The sequence below is a fragment of the Oenanthe melanoleuca genome, chromosome 26 (genome assembly GCF_029582105.1).
Source record: "Oenanthe melanoleuca isolate GR-GAL-2019-014 chromosome 26, OMel1.0, whole genome shotgun sequence".
NCBI classification, from domain to species: Eukaryota; Metazoa; Chordata; class Aves; order Passeriformes; family Muscicapidae; genus Oenanthe; species Oenanthe melanoleuca.
In genome coordinates this window covers 3,378,576-3,392,853 of record NC_079359.1, presented here as the reverse complement: position 1 = coordinate 3,392,853, position 14,278 = coordinate 3,378,576, and the positions used below count along the sequence as shown (strand labels likewise).

Genomic DNA, 14,278 nt, shown 5'->3' with positions numbered 1-14,278 from the left:
CATCATGAGCATGGTTGTATTCAAGCGTTTTGGGACAAGACAGCCAATGCTTCAGTCCGTGAAGTGACAGGCTCTGAAGCATCCAGCGCATTCAGCAATTGTGTGTGATTCATAAAGCCATATCGCATTCTTCCACCCTTGGCCTGCTGCTAACTTGTAAGAAATCTGGACCAAAAATTGCAACAAAATGGCTGCTATTCTCCAAGGGCTGTTCAGAGCCTCGTTACTCATCCCTTACTTGGGCAAAAATGACATTGAGAGCTCCTGGAGATGACAGCCTTAATTGAGTTCAATAGGAGTTTAGGCTGAGTAAGGCATGAGCAAACAAGTGTGCATTAGCCCATGAATAAAAAGCCTGATCCACAAATGTTTAGGGACACATGTAAAACTGAGTAGGGGAGTGCTGAGGCATTTGGGCAGGGGTCTGGCTACAGCATCCAGCACAACTGATAGTGATGCTGGGATGAGTTTGTTCAGGAGTGCAAAGATTCAAAGCTGGCTCAGTGGTTTGTTTCCCATTCTGCCTCTTAATTTTTATTTATTTTCCTCCTTCAGAAGTTCGAAGTCCTTGTTTCTGCTATTTTTTTGTCCACTGGTGGGAACAGCAACTTCCTTTCTCAAATTATAATATAAAAGAGCTGCAAGCTGCAACGCCATAAATAATATTTTCGTATGGCCAGAACATCCAAGTCTAGGCAAGACACCAAGAACAGCTACAACATTGTAAAACTCCAACACTTCTCCAGAATGGATTCACTAATTAAAAAATGACTGCTTTTAAAAAGCAGTTGAAAAATATTGGCTTTGCCATTGCTGCCTGTCGCTTGCTGCACCGAGAAGGAGCCCATCCTGCAAAGCTGAGCTAACCAGCAATGAGTCTGCCTTTCCCTCTAAAAAATGTTAGCAAAATAAATACAAGAGCAGAGAGAAGAAAAAGGAGAGCACCTCGTCACAATCACTTCTTTAATTAATTAAAGTATCACCACTTCAAAGCTGGGAGAGATCCCCTGGGGCTGGGGCCATGGCAGCTTGCTGGGAACCAGCCCTTCCATTGCTGGACAAGGAGTTTCCCAGTGCTGCTCTCCCCTCCCACACCCCCCCTGGATGTACCAGCCCTTCCCTCCTCAGGCTGCCTTCCCAGTGGGGCATTTTCCTGTTGGAACCCATGGAAATATCTGTCATGTCCCCCAAGAGAGCAGGGCTGGGTGCATGGAGCCCCCCAAACCCCACGGGTCTGCAGAGTTGGAGGAACCCCCACATCCACCTTCCTACTCAGCTCTGGACCAGCATCTTTGCACTCATCAGCTTGGGATGGGGATGACCCACGGAGAGAGGCACCAGCACTGCAGTGACACTGCTCCTGGCTGGGATGTGCCGCTCAGCAGCGAGGTGGGACCTTATTTTTTTCCTCCCCTTTGCCTTATAAGCATCTCTGCAAAAATAAAGCACATTTCCCAGGAGGCTCCCTTGAGGAGCTGACGACAGTCGCCGCTTGTGCCTCTGTACGAGCACTTTGTGGGGTTCAATCCATGCCTGCAGCACCCACCCAATGACAGCACCCCTAAAATGAATCTTGAGAAACCTCAAACCCTCACACTGCAGGGAAAACATCATCCCTGGGGATTGAGGAAACCCTTTCTCCAAGGAATACACACACTTTGGACTCAAACACCATTGATAAGGCTCTTTCTTCTTTTTTTTTTTTTTTTTTTTATCTTTTCTTGCAGCGAGCATTCCTTTCACACCCACGCACACCCCAGCACCCTCAGCCATTGGTCTGCTGGAGCATCCGTCACACTTTCCACCAGCCAAAGTAGATACACATTTCAACTGCTTCCATCCCTCTTCTCCTCTGGTGTTAACAGCCAGCGCAAACAAAGGGCCCGAATATCCATCACCCTATTAAATTGTTTTCATTTGTTTCTTCTGCCACAGTTGGTTTGCGTTAGAGGGTTTGTCAAAGGCTGAGGCAGTGACTGCTCTGAGATTGGGTGACGCAGCATGGGACACCCGTGGCAGAGATTTAGCTCAGCCATGGGTGACAGGCCAGGAAATCTGAAGGGTTTGCAAGTAGCAATGGGCAAATGGGAAATGGAAACGTTTTGGGTGAGGGAAGGGAGAATCAATCTGGGGAGCAGCTGGGATAACAGCAGGCAGAATCTGGGGAGCCCAAACCCCTCTCTCTCACCCTGCTGCTTCTTTCCTCCGTGCACTGGAGGAAATGGGGACAAGCATTAGCTCAACCGTTAGCTGAGCTCGTCCCGATTTCAAACAGATGTTGGGCTTGTGGCTGGATTTGGGCAGAAAGCTCTTGCTTTCCCCCACATTTGCTGGCCATTCCTCGCCAGGGACGCTGGCCCTGAACTGCTGGTTCTCCCTTCAGCTCACAAGATGTTCCCTGAGCTCTCTGCATGGGTAATGGATGATGGCCCACGTGGGCTGGCTTGTCCCCAAGCTGTCCACCGCTGCCTGCCCCACCACAGCATCTGCCTGTGAATCATGGAGCCCAGATTCATGCAGCTGGGGAAAATCTCCACTCCCATCTGCAAAGCCACTGGGGTAAATGATCACCAGTGGTCCAGCAGCAGCTCTGTCACTGTCATTTGTCCTCAGCTCCACACAGGCCTCAGGCCATGGTGATGTGACACTGCCCAGAGAGGATGAGCATCAGTCTCTTGCACAATCACATCCATCTCATCTGTCTGCTCCTCAGTCTTTCTGGTGCAGCTGCCTCTCAGCTGCATTAATTTGGGGGGTTCATATCACCCCAGAAAGGGGGAACAACCCCTTTGTGTCCTGAGAAGGGAATCCCACGTGGTTCTGGAGTCAGTGTGTGAGCTGAGCAGGTGAGAGAATCAGAGAGCTGAGGATGGTGTTTCAGGCCTCCTTGGCATGTCCCCATTTTTCTCACCACTGAATTAATCAGATTTGGGACTGTTTGTGCAGCCAAATCCTCACCCCATAACTGGTAGAACAGCATGAGCTGTCCTGTTCCCAGTGAGCTGCCTCCCTTCAGCATCTCCCCTTCCCAGTGACTCCCTGCAGCTCCACACCAGTCTGACAGGGGATGGCACCTTCTGCCCCGCACCTCTCATGAGCAGAGCACCAGTGAGGCAGCTGTGGGGACACCTGGGGCACGTCAGGTCGGGAGTGGCATCACAGAGTAAGGGGGCAGTGAGAGCTGAGGGCACAGGGAGCTCAGCAGGGCCCGTTTGGGTGCTGAGCGTGACTCAGCACCGCACCACACCTCATGAGTCACTCCACTGCTTCCTGGTGCACCCTGAGTTTTCTCTTCCAGGTCTCTCCTGGCAGCACTGACCCAGCTGGGCCACCTGCCAGCAGTGCAAGCTCTGCCTCACGTGCCTGCCAGCCCTCCTCTGCTGGCACTGTCACCCCTTGGCACGTGCCTGTGCCAGGCTGCTTCTTAGGGACCCAAATCCCCAGAATTTTCTGGGAAGTGAGGTGAGACGCAGTGGGAATAAACACACCATGGGCACCAGCTATCCACTCACACCAGGGCAAAGTAGGGTAAAAGAGGAGCTTTGTGCCTGGTGGGCGAAGAGATGGGATGGGAACCTTTAGCTGAGAGCTTAGGCAGAGCCCACCTGCATGTGGGCAGGGGTGAGGAAACACAAAGTGAGGAGACCACCTACGCCCTTCTCATTGGGAGGCTGAGCATAAAGATAACAAACCATAACAAACAAAAAAACCAAAAAACCAAAAAACAACAAAAATAAAACCCCACCGAAAAATAACAACAAAAAAGTGGGGGCAGGGGATGAGTTTCCAGGATCTGAGTCCAAAGGGATGAGAGAGGGATTGCAGTCAGCTTCATCTGCTGAATATGGCTGTACCTCCAGCCTGGCTCTGCCATCACCCCAGCCCAGTGATTTGCCCCAGATTTGCCTGGAGAGGGTGGCTGCAGCTGGGTGAGCATCCCACAGCGCTCAGCAGGCACCAGGTGCCTTGAACCACCCCAGGAACAGCCGTGACTGCCAGAAGGTGGAGATGCAGAGAGCGGGACAGGACAGGGATGCGGGAGCATCCTCCGGGCACTGGCAGTGGGGGCGGCAGGGGGACCCCAGTGGGGGCAGCAGCCCCGGTGGTCCTGGTAGCCCCAGTAGTCCTGGTGGTCCTGGTAGCCCTGGTGGTCCCAGCGGTCCCAGTAGCCCCAGTAGTCCCGGTGGTCCTGGTAGCCCCGGTGCTACTCGCAGGCCAGCTTCCCGTCGAAGCTGGAGAGGGCGATGGCGAAGGCCTGCACGGCGCACAGGGGGTAGTTGTAGTCCATGGTGAAGGCGTCGTCCGCCACACGCCCAAACTGCATCACGATGTAGTCGGCTGTGGGAGAGAGGGTGAGCCACCGGGCTGTCACCTGTGCACCCAGCCAGCCCCAAAGAAGCCGCCCACACACCCCCACCCAGTCTCAGCCTGTGACTCCTGCAGCACAGATCACCAAAATGCATCATTTTCCCACTGACACCTCCCTCCAGCACGCCCCTCCCTGGGTGCCACAGCCCCCCAAGGGACAGGGACCCCACTCACCCCACCCCCCCGGACTGTGGGATCGCTGCTGCTGGAGGGCGGGTGACAGGAAATCTGTAAAAATAACCAGGGGCCCTCAAGAGGCTTTTTCTGTCCCGTAACCCAACACCCCGGAGGCCAAGGGCTTCTGACTGTGCTGGACAGGTGACGAGCAGCCGCATCCAGACAGAGCTGCTGCCACCCCTGAGGGACTGTCCCCAGGGCACACTGCACCCCAGGGTGGCCTGCCAGCAGTATGGGGGTGTGCTGGGGCTGAGTGGGTGGCTGTAGTGTGATGGGGGCTCAGCACCCCACAGGGTTTGTCCTTGCCCTAAATCTGTATGGCAACAGCAGCCCCACACTCTGCCAGCACCAGGCCCCAAGGGCAGCTTCATCCCAGCTCCAGCAAAGACAGGCAGGACCCCAGAGCACAAATAAACTAAACCTTAATAAAACCAGTGGGTGCTCATGAGGCAATTCTGGCCACCCTGTCCCCCATCCCAGCTTACGGTCACTGCTGTGCACGATCTGGAAGTTTTTGACGGAGGCGTGGGTGACCCGGCCGTGGAAATTGAGGACGTAGGATTGGGTCTCGTCGTTCCACACTGGGGCTTTGTTGTGCAGCTCGATCACGTTGTCCATGTTCCTGTTCTGCCATCGCATCAGGAGGCCGTCGTTATCCTGTGGAGGGGCAAGAGGGAGTGGAGCAGAGTTTGGGGTGACCCCTACAGAGCCCTGCCACCTCCTGTGGCTTGCCTGGGGGATGCTCTGTAGCAGTACCCTGCTGGAAATGGCATCTATAGTGGAGAAAAAAACAGGCACCATGTCTTCCACCTCCCAGGGACACCTTGAATTTCAGGGACACCTGAAAGCCCCATGCCCCAAGATGGGTCGAATCCAAGCAAACCCAGCTCCTAGGGATTTTCTTCCAGTCTGGCCCCTGACTTACGTTCCTGGGCCGGATGGGCACCCTCTCACAGTCAGCATTCATCCCAGGGATGATGACAGTCATCTTCCTGGGGCCTTTGAACCCTAAAACGTTTGTCTCCTGCAAGAGAAACCCTGTCTTTAAATCAGCAATCACTGCGGGTTACAGCCTCTCTTGGGGGCTGAACGAGGGCTCAGGGGTAGCTCCAGCCCACCCCACACCTCTGCAAGCCCCAGTGAAGGGGTGCAGGGTGGGAACCCTCCCTCCCTGCCCAGAAGAGCCAGGAAGGGGCTCCCTGTGTGGCTGCTCTTACGTAGACCACGGCCGAGAGCTCCTGGCGCACGTTGGACCAGTCAGCGTTGGCCCTGTCGGGGTTGGCGCCGTTGTCGAACACGGTGAACCTCGTGCCCATCAGGTTGGATCTGCAGCCAAGGGTGGAAGATGGCTGTGGCTGATGTCACTGAGTCCCCTCCACCCCCTCCATGACCCCTCTCCAGGCACAGCCTTGGCTTTGGTCTGCAAACCCCGGGCACTGCACCCCACCAGTGCTGACCTTCCCACCCTTCAGTGATTTTCTCGGGTTGAAGGAATCCCTAAATCGGGCTGTGATGGGGTGCTGCCACCACGGGGACCCCCAGCATTGCTGTGTGGCTGCTGGCTGTGCGGGCTGGGACTTGCCAGGCGCCTTTTCCAGCCATGACCTGTCTGCTGGAAGGAACCGGCCAAGCTTGTTTTCCCCTCTCAGCCCCCCACCACTCCTCAGGTCAGACACAGCAGTGGGAAATGCTGAATTTAGGCTCCTGTTTAGCCCCAGCCTGGGACAACCTGTAAGCCATGGGGTGGGAAGAGGATGCTGCAGAAATGGGGTGCCACCAAGCTGGGTGCCACCTCTGCTCCTACCTCAGTTTCCCGATGAAGTTCTCTCCACCCCGTGACAGGTCAGTGGGGTCAATGGAGATGAGGTAGTTGGAGGTTTTGCTCTTCTTACGCTTCCTCCCAGCAAGGAGGAACACCTGGTAGAGCAGTGGGATCGTGTGGGAATGGGGCATTGTCACTGCCATCACCACTGCTGTCCCCCAGGAAGTCACTGCCATGACCTTGAGCAAGTAGTGAGGATGATCCCCAAGATACTGTCTGCATTACAGGGCAGGAGGGGCTGAGACCAGCCCAGCTTTAGCCACTGTAGCCATTGTTAGCTCATCATTCCAGGTACCCCACAGGGGCATTTCCTGGGAGGAATTGCAGGAGAGGGGAGCAGCCTCATTTGTGATACACCAGCAAGCCAGCATCCTCCCCAAACCCTGAGGGTGCTCCCTGGGATGAGCAGAGCCCCCACCCCAAATCACCTTCTTGTCATTGTCCAGGTGAAGGTAATAGGTGGGGTAAAGCCCTCGGTCCATGCCCTTCTTGTCCCGTGTCACCCGGCACTTGACGGTCACTCCCTGCGGCGCTGGCTGCAGCACGAACTCCTCCAGGTTTTCCACCTCGATGACAGGGGACGGGGGCCTCTCCTCCTTCTGCTGCTGGGTGAGAGGGGATGGTGACCCCAGAGCCCCCCTCCATCCCCAGCTAATTGCTCCTTGCTGTCCATCCCCCTGGGCTGTGCAGCTGGTGGCTTTGGGGACACTGGTGGGTCTCACTGGGGGACGCTGCAAACCTCCTGCCCTGCCCTGAGGGGATCCCCACTGCTCTGAGGGGTCTTTTGTACCTTCTTTGATTTCTTTGCTTTCCCCTTCTTGTTGGAGTTTTTCTGCAGAGTCTCCGAGGTCTCGTCCTCACTCTCAGCCCCTTTGGGAGGAACTGCAGGCAGGAACAGGTAGGGGCACAGAAGGGAGAAGATCCTGACTCCACTGAGCCCCAAAACCAAGCTCAGCATAGACCCATGCCAACATCAGTGACTGTAACCCCCTCTCCATGGCCAAGCTCACTGCACCCCCAGAAACCCCACCAGAACCCTCCAGTGCCAGGTTCTCACCTTTCTTTTTGGATTTTTTCTCTTTTGGGGGATCCCCACCAGTCTGAAAGAGGGATGCCGGGTTTTTCTTCTTCTCTGACCGAATGGGTTTGGTGCTGGAGTCGGAATCATCCTCCTCATCACTGCTGGTGGAGGCTGTGAGGGACATGGGGGACACAGGGGACATGGGGGACATGGTCACACAACACTGGGTGCTGCTGGCTCAGGGTGGTTCCATCAGGCAGCAGGACTGGCTGCCACCCTCTCTTGCTCATCCCATACCTTTCTTCTTGATTTTCTTCTCCTTCTTCACCTGGAACATGGACATTGACTCCTTCTTGGTGCTTTTGGCAGATTTGGCTTTGCTGTCAGGGTCACTCTTGTCTTCTGCTGGGATAGAGGAGCTGATGACCAGCGAGCCAAGGGGACGGGAATGGGCAGTGATGGGGACAAGGAGGGACAGGGTCAGAGCAGCAGGAAGGGCTGAGCTGGGGGGATATGGCACAGGGAGGGGCGGTGGCTCTGCAGCCCAGGGACGGGGTGCAAGGCTCTTCCCTCATCCCAGCAGGGACCGATGCCAGAGCTGGGCTAAAGCCATCCCTGTCCCCTGGGCACTCACCCTTCTGCTTCAGCTTCTTCTCTCCCCCACCTGAGAGAGGCTCTTTGGGAACCTTCTTCTTGAGCTTTTTGGGCGGGTTTTTATTCTCCACCTCTTCTTCCTCTTCCTCATCATCCTCATCCTCAGCCGGCTCTGCCCAGAGGTGACCACAGCATCAGCCCACACAGCATTGGCAGGGAGAGACCCCAGCCTCGTGGTGGGCTAGGAGGGGCCATCCCTGGGTGGCAGTGGCCGTCCCGGGGTGGCAGTGGCCCGTTCCGGGGTGGCAGTGGCCCGTCCCGGGGTGGCATGGCCGGGGACAGCTCCCGGTGTCCCAGGGCTGGTGGCCAGGGGCCCGCGGTGGCCGCGCTGTCCGGCGGGCGAGGGGCGCGTCCGGCGCAGCCACAGCGCTCTCTCGCGGCCCAGCCTCGCCGAGCGGAGCCGCTTTCGGCTCCAGAAAAGTGTCCGGGGACCCAAGTGCCACCTTTCCAGCGAGTGTGTCACCCCCTTTTCCCCCTTCCCCCTCGACACCAGCTCCCCGACCAAGGCAATGAGCGCAGCTCCGCTGCCACATCCCCGTTTCTCCCAGGTCCTCAGCTCGGGTTTAGCCAAAAAAAGCTGTGCCGGGGATGTGCAGAGCTCCAGCTGAGCCCCAGCAGGCGCTGGGAGCACCGACGGCACTATCGGGACATGGTGCAGGTGACACGAGGTGACACCAGTGCCTGCAGAGGGGTGGGTGCTGCCCCCGCACCTTGTGGCTTCTTGGAGCCCTTGGAGCGGGGAGCCAGGCTTTCCTTCTTCTTCCGAGGCTCCTTGGTGGATTTGGAGGAGGGATCCTTGTCGCTCTCCTCCTCCCCTTTCTCCTCCTTTTTCTTCCTCACTTTCTTCACCCCTGCGCATTTCAAGAGATGCCCACGATGGAGAGTGCCTGAGGTGCCGGATGGGGCCCCCGATCTCCCCCCATCTCCCCGGGGGCTGTGGGGGATCTGTGCTCACCCTGTGCCGGGGCTGGCGGCTCCTCTGCAGCCCCTGCCTCGCTCGGCTTCTTCACCCGCGGCCGCCGTGGTTTGGCCTCGGGCTCCAGCCCCGGCTCCTGCCTCTTCTTCTTCAGCTTCTGCCCTCAGGGATGGAGCTGCAGGGGTGGTGCCAGCTTTAAACACCTTTTCTCTTTACCAGGCAACCCCTGCTCATGCAGCTCTGGGTCCCTTTCAGAAATACAGCCGGGCTTTTCCCCGCCCGACGCAGGAGCAGGGGACACGCTCGGAACGGGGACACCCCGACACCTCCAGTGAGTGACTTACCATGGGGCAGCCCCCGAGGAAGGCAGAGGGAGGAGAACAGAAAGGTCTGTTAGCAGACAGACAGACGGACAGACAGACCATCTGCCCTGGGACAGCCCTGGAGATGAGGGGTGTGATGGTGGTGCTGCTGTGACACTGTGTCAGCACAGAGGGACAAATCACACTGTGGCCACAGGGACCTGCTGGGAGCCACTCTGGGCACCTGAGCTGAGACAGGGGACATAGGGACAGCCTGGCCTCTCCTCCATCTCCTCTCACCCCCACAAGAGGCTCCTGTGCAAGGAGGTCAGCAGGAGCAGGGAAACAGGAGGATTAGGCACAGCACACCTAATCCTGGTTAGCTGGGGCTATAAATAACCCTGATTTACCAAATACAGAGCATGTGGGTCAGCACTCGGCTCTGGACAGGAGGTATTTGGGGAGTGGGTGTCAGCTCAGGGCTCTCAGAAAGTGATCCCAGCAAATCCACATGCACTGAGGCTTCCACTGCCCATCACAGCATCCGCCCCCTTCAGCAGTTTTGCTTTTCCTGCACTCTCCAGGGCAGTGTGGGAAGATGTTTTGTGAAAGGTGGGGTCCTGAATTTGGGGAGGGGCAGCTGGGGGCTCCATGGTGAAGCTGGGAACTGCTGCTTTCTTCCATGTCATGAGCTCACACAGAAAAGCTCCTTTGCACCCCTTAATCCCTTAAGCAGCTGCAGGGTGGGCAACCACTCCCTTACTTAACAAGGCCCTTCAAGGAGGAGCTGCTGATTAAAAATTAAATTGGATGGTGGATGAAATTGCTGCTGAGACCCTTCCAAGGCTGGGGGGCACCTGGGGGCTGCTCCAGAATGCAGGGAGGGGGGTCTGGCTTTCAGGGTCATGGCCTGGGGAAAGTGAGTCACAGTTTACAGCTTAACTGAGGGGCTTAATTAAATTGTTATTTAAGAACCAGGAACCCTCCTCATGGGGTGCTTCAAAGTGATGTAAGGGGATTTAGAAGGATGTATAAAGAAGGGAGGCCTGTGTAATTTTCTCTGTCCACCTGCTCTGGAAGTGGTTCCCAAAAATCCCATGCCCTCACAGGCTGGAGCAGCCCAACCAACCCCAAATTTGCCCTGGTGTGGACTCTGGGGTTTGAGGGTCTCTGATGTCCCCAGCTCTCGGGGACAGCCCACAGCAGGGGATGGTGGCACATGGGATGCAGGGGAAGGATTTTTTCTCACCTGTTTGGGCTTGTGCTGGGGGCTCCCTGGTTCTTCACTGGGGCTGTGGGACACAGAAACCAAAAGGGTGAGGCTTTCAGCCCCAATTTTTAGTAAAGGGGCAAAGGTTAGTCTTTCATTTGGTCCCAGTAAGATTTCCTCCTGTCTCAACTGGGTCGTGCTTGTCTGACATCATCCTAGCAGGGAGCACAGGACAGGCTCTGCCTTGGCCAAGGGGGACAGCAAGGAGCTTAATTTGGGGATCCTGCTCTAAACTAACACCTTTCCTCTCTGTAAGTCAATGAGCATCATCCCACCAAGCACCACAGAAAAAACTCCGTGATAACACTGCTCACTAAATAGCACTGAAATTAAAAACAGGAGGAAAAGGTGCTGGAGGGGAGGGGAGCCCAGTGGGGGTGCCCAGCACATCCCCCAGCCCCAGATCCCGCCCTGCCCGCCGGCACTGACCTGTCGGCAGCCCAGACCTCGCGCAGGATCTCGGTCTGCAGCGGCATCGCTCCCGCACGGGCGGGTCTGTCCGTCTGTCCGTCTGCCCTGCCCTGCAGCCCCTACCAGCCCGGGGCCAGGCGGTCAGAGCCACCCACAAGAGCCAGAGTGGCCTCCCAGCATCGCCTCCGCAAGCCTCTGTGGTGGGAGGAGGAGAAGGGAAAGGAGGAAGAGCAGGCGGAGGAGGTGACTGACTTTGTTTCTCCTGAAACTCGGTTAATAGGATTTCAGGGGCTGTCAGCCAGGCTTGCCGGGAGAGCAGCTGGCAGGGGGTAATCCCAGGGAAAGGGGGCTCTGCAGGAATGCAGGGGGTCAGCCACACCTCAGTGGTTTTTTGGGGTGCACAGGTTCACCCCTGGCTGGTCGCAGCCACAGCGGGCAGAGCAGCAGATCTCTGACCGGGTTTAGGGTTATCCACCCTGTGTGTCTTTGTTTTTCACCCAGGAATGTCTTCTTGGTGAGTGAAGAGCAGGATTTGGGCTGTTCTGTGTCAGGGGAAGGCAGCATCCCTGGCTCTGGGTGTGCTAAGGGTTTCTGTGCTGACCCTGCTCTGCTCTGACCCCTGCCCCACGTCCCACAGTCTCTTTGATGTGTTTCATAATCTGCTCGTGCCTCACCTCCTTATTACATTACTTAACTCTTAATATTCCTCCTCAGAAGCCCCCATGGATGCTGTTGGGTTGCAAAGCCAGACAGGCCAAGTGTCCCCAGTGTCCTCAGTGTCCCCTGGGCCTTGCCCAGCCCACCAAGTCCCCCCAAACCCCCCAGCCTGTGCTTGGTGCCACTAGATGGCATTTGAGCACTGCACACTGAGACCCACCAGCAGTGGGAACTTTGTAATCCCTCCAAAACCCTCCTGGCTTCCCTTTAAAATCTAAGCTCCATCTCATCACCCACACAAGTTCAACTTCTCCAAGGGAGAGAAAAGCACCAAGCCAAGATAAACCAAAAATCTGTTTAAAAACGGGGAGCAAGCCCAGAAACTGCAAAGCAAGTTGGTGGTTTTGGTTTTTTCCTGTAGAAATTGTTTCCTATAGAAAATGTGGCTTGGGCTGCCCCCAAAGGACTTTTTTGCCCTGCAAAAAAAAATAAAAAGCCCACTTTTTGCAGAAGCCCTGGGTCTCCCAGCAGACTCCAGAGAGATGCATCCCATGGTGGTAGAAAACCCAAGACCTGGATGAGCAGCTTGAGCAGCCACAAGGATGCTGTGCCACTACTGCAGATGGGAAAACAGGCTGGAGAAATGATGGTTCAGTACCACCTGATGGGACTAGAGAAGAGGAATTTTAACCAAATCTGGCTTAGTCTCCCAAGATTGTGGAGAGGGGGTACAAAAGAGGGATGGGCAGTCCTAATACCCCACTGGCTCAGCTTTCTGTTCTCTCCCCACCCTCAGTCAAGGGGCACTAATGACTCCTCCACCCACCCAGCTGATCCTCAGGAAAACCCCTCCCAAATGAATACACTTGGGGGTGGGGGGAAAAAGCATAAGGATAAATCTCCCAGGCTGGAAAAACAGCTGAGACCTCCAAAGAACATCCCCCAGCTAGGCATTTCCAAATTATGGATTGCTGGCCCTTCACTGGCTCTCCAGGGAACATGGCACTCATAAAAAGGGGCAGCACCAGTTCTTGGAAACACCAATAATTCCTCAACTTGTGGGACATCTCCCCCCAAGGAGTTCACACCCATCCTCCCCACAGCCCCCCTCCATTTGCTGAGCAGGATCCAGAGAAAGAGCACAGTTTGGTTTTTTACCTATTTATTTCAGTTGTTTATTTTCAAGCTCCAAAAGGGGTATTATTATAGAGACAGGAAAAATAACAACTGGAAAGCTGTTCTCATGGGGTAGTGACAGTGTCCCTGTAGGATGGAGAGGGCTGGTGGCTGAGGAGGGACACCCTCACCATGGGAAAACTGCTCAGTGACAAACCCATGGCACCAGCTCAGATTTGCTTTCTGAGCCACATGGCAACCTGCTCTTTTATTTTCCCCACATACAGATCCCAATAAAAGCAGTAAAACTCCCATTTCAAGCTGGGAGCCAAGGGATGGGGTGCAGGCTGTGGGCTGAGCACCTGCAAAGCTGGACAGGCTTTTGCTCTCTAAAGAAACAGGAACCAGCTCCTTCAGAAGGTAAAACCTGTGTGTGCCCCCCTCCCCAAATGGTGCTTTAGAGACTGGTGATGTCCCTGCAGCCAGGGGCTGTGGGTTCTCATCCTGGCTCTGCCCTGTGACCCCTTTGGCCACTGGCAAGGAGTCAGCAGGAGCCAAAGCCAATCCCTGTCCCCAGGGCTGTGCTGGGACAGGAGAGGCAGCACTGCAGTGCCCAGGGAGCTCATCCCACATCCCAGCTCCTCTCAGAGTGGCCACAAAGCCCAGGGAGCTGGAACACGCTACTCAAACCTCCCCGCAGCCAACAGTTTTAATTTATAACATTTTTTTTTTCTTTTTCCTGCTGTTTAAATGGTATTTGTTCCACGTGTGGTGGTCCCATGGTCCCTGCCACTCCTGCTCTGCCCCCAGGCTGGGACGGGGGCGCTTTTCTTTGCGAGGTGCTTTTTGCTTCCACGATCACACAAACTGTAACAAGCTTTACAAGAAAACACTGGCGAGTCCCAAGGTTTGGCAGCAACCTTTTTCAGTGTGGGCTGAGGGCTATCCCATCCCCTCCTCCTCCATCATACATGTCCTTCAGCCTCTTCACCTTCAGCACCACGAGTTTTCGGTCCTTTTTCACAAGCTGCCTTCTCTGCTGTTTTTTCCACACCAGTTTTGCTGGCTGCTTCCTGCCAAACAGCAAATACATCACACTGAGCTGGAAATGGGAGAGGGAAGGGGCAGGCAAGTATCAGGCATGCTGGGAATAGGCACAGCCTGGAAGGGGAAAGGCAAAATTGCCCCCCACAACTCGCTCGTGCCTGCTGGATCCCAAAAACCTTTGGGTTTTTTTAATTTTCTGTGCTTTCTGGCACTGACCCCCTGAAGAACACTGCTTTTAACCTGAGGCCTTGGAGAAGGCTTCCAAATTTGAATGATGGAGTTAAAATCACAAGTGTGTAGTTAAATAGAGGTGTGTGCTTTCACATGGTGAAAAGTTTTAATTTGAAGTTTTTATAATGTAGTAATAGGTATGGGACAAAATGGAGGGTTTTAGGTTGTATCTCTTTCTTCCTTCTTCTTCATAGTTTCAAGTAATAGTTTCTGGTTAGACAGTTAGTACCACACTAAGAGTCATGAGAATTTAGTTATTGAGTTAAAAGTATAAATAATATAGGTG

At 55.2% G+C, this 14,278-nt stretch overlaps 2 protein-coding genes across 2 annotated transcripts in view; both read right to left on the bottom strand.

Annotated features, from left to right (window-relative positions):
• Positions 1 to 1,493: 1,493 nt before the first annotated feature.
• On the bottom strand, positions 1,494 to 8,146 carry TULP1 (TUB like protein 1). The gene is made up of 10 exons (XM_056511349.1): positions 8,023 to 8,146; positions 7,686 to 7,790; positions 7,425 to 7,559; positions 7,158 to 7,249; positions 6,796 to 6,969; positions 6,350 to 6,462; positions 5,763 to 5,871; positions 5,471 to 5,569; positions 5,031 to 5,202; positions 1,494 to 4,338 (listed from the first exon to the last, which is right to left on the bottom strand). Exons 2-10 carry the CDS (start codon positions 7,729 to 7,731, stop codon positions 4,205 to 4,207), a joined length of 1,074 nt encoding a protein of 357 aa, XP_056367324.1. The 5' UTR covers positions 7,732 to 7,790; positions 8,023 to 8,146; the 3' UTR covers positions 1,494 to 4,204.
• A 5,493-nt stretch (positions 8,147 to 13,639) lies between these two features.
• Positions 13,640 to 14,278, bottom strand: part of DEF6 (DEF6 guanine nucleotide exchange factor) — a 10,612-nt gene continuing 9,973 nt past the window's right edge. Inside the window, exon 11 of the mRNA XM_056511126.1 lies at positions 13,640 to 13,787. Coding sequence (XP_056367101.1) covers positions 13,640 to 13,787 — 148 coding nt within the window. The remainder of the gene's footprint in view (positions 13,788 to 14,278) is intronic.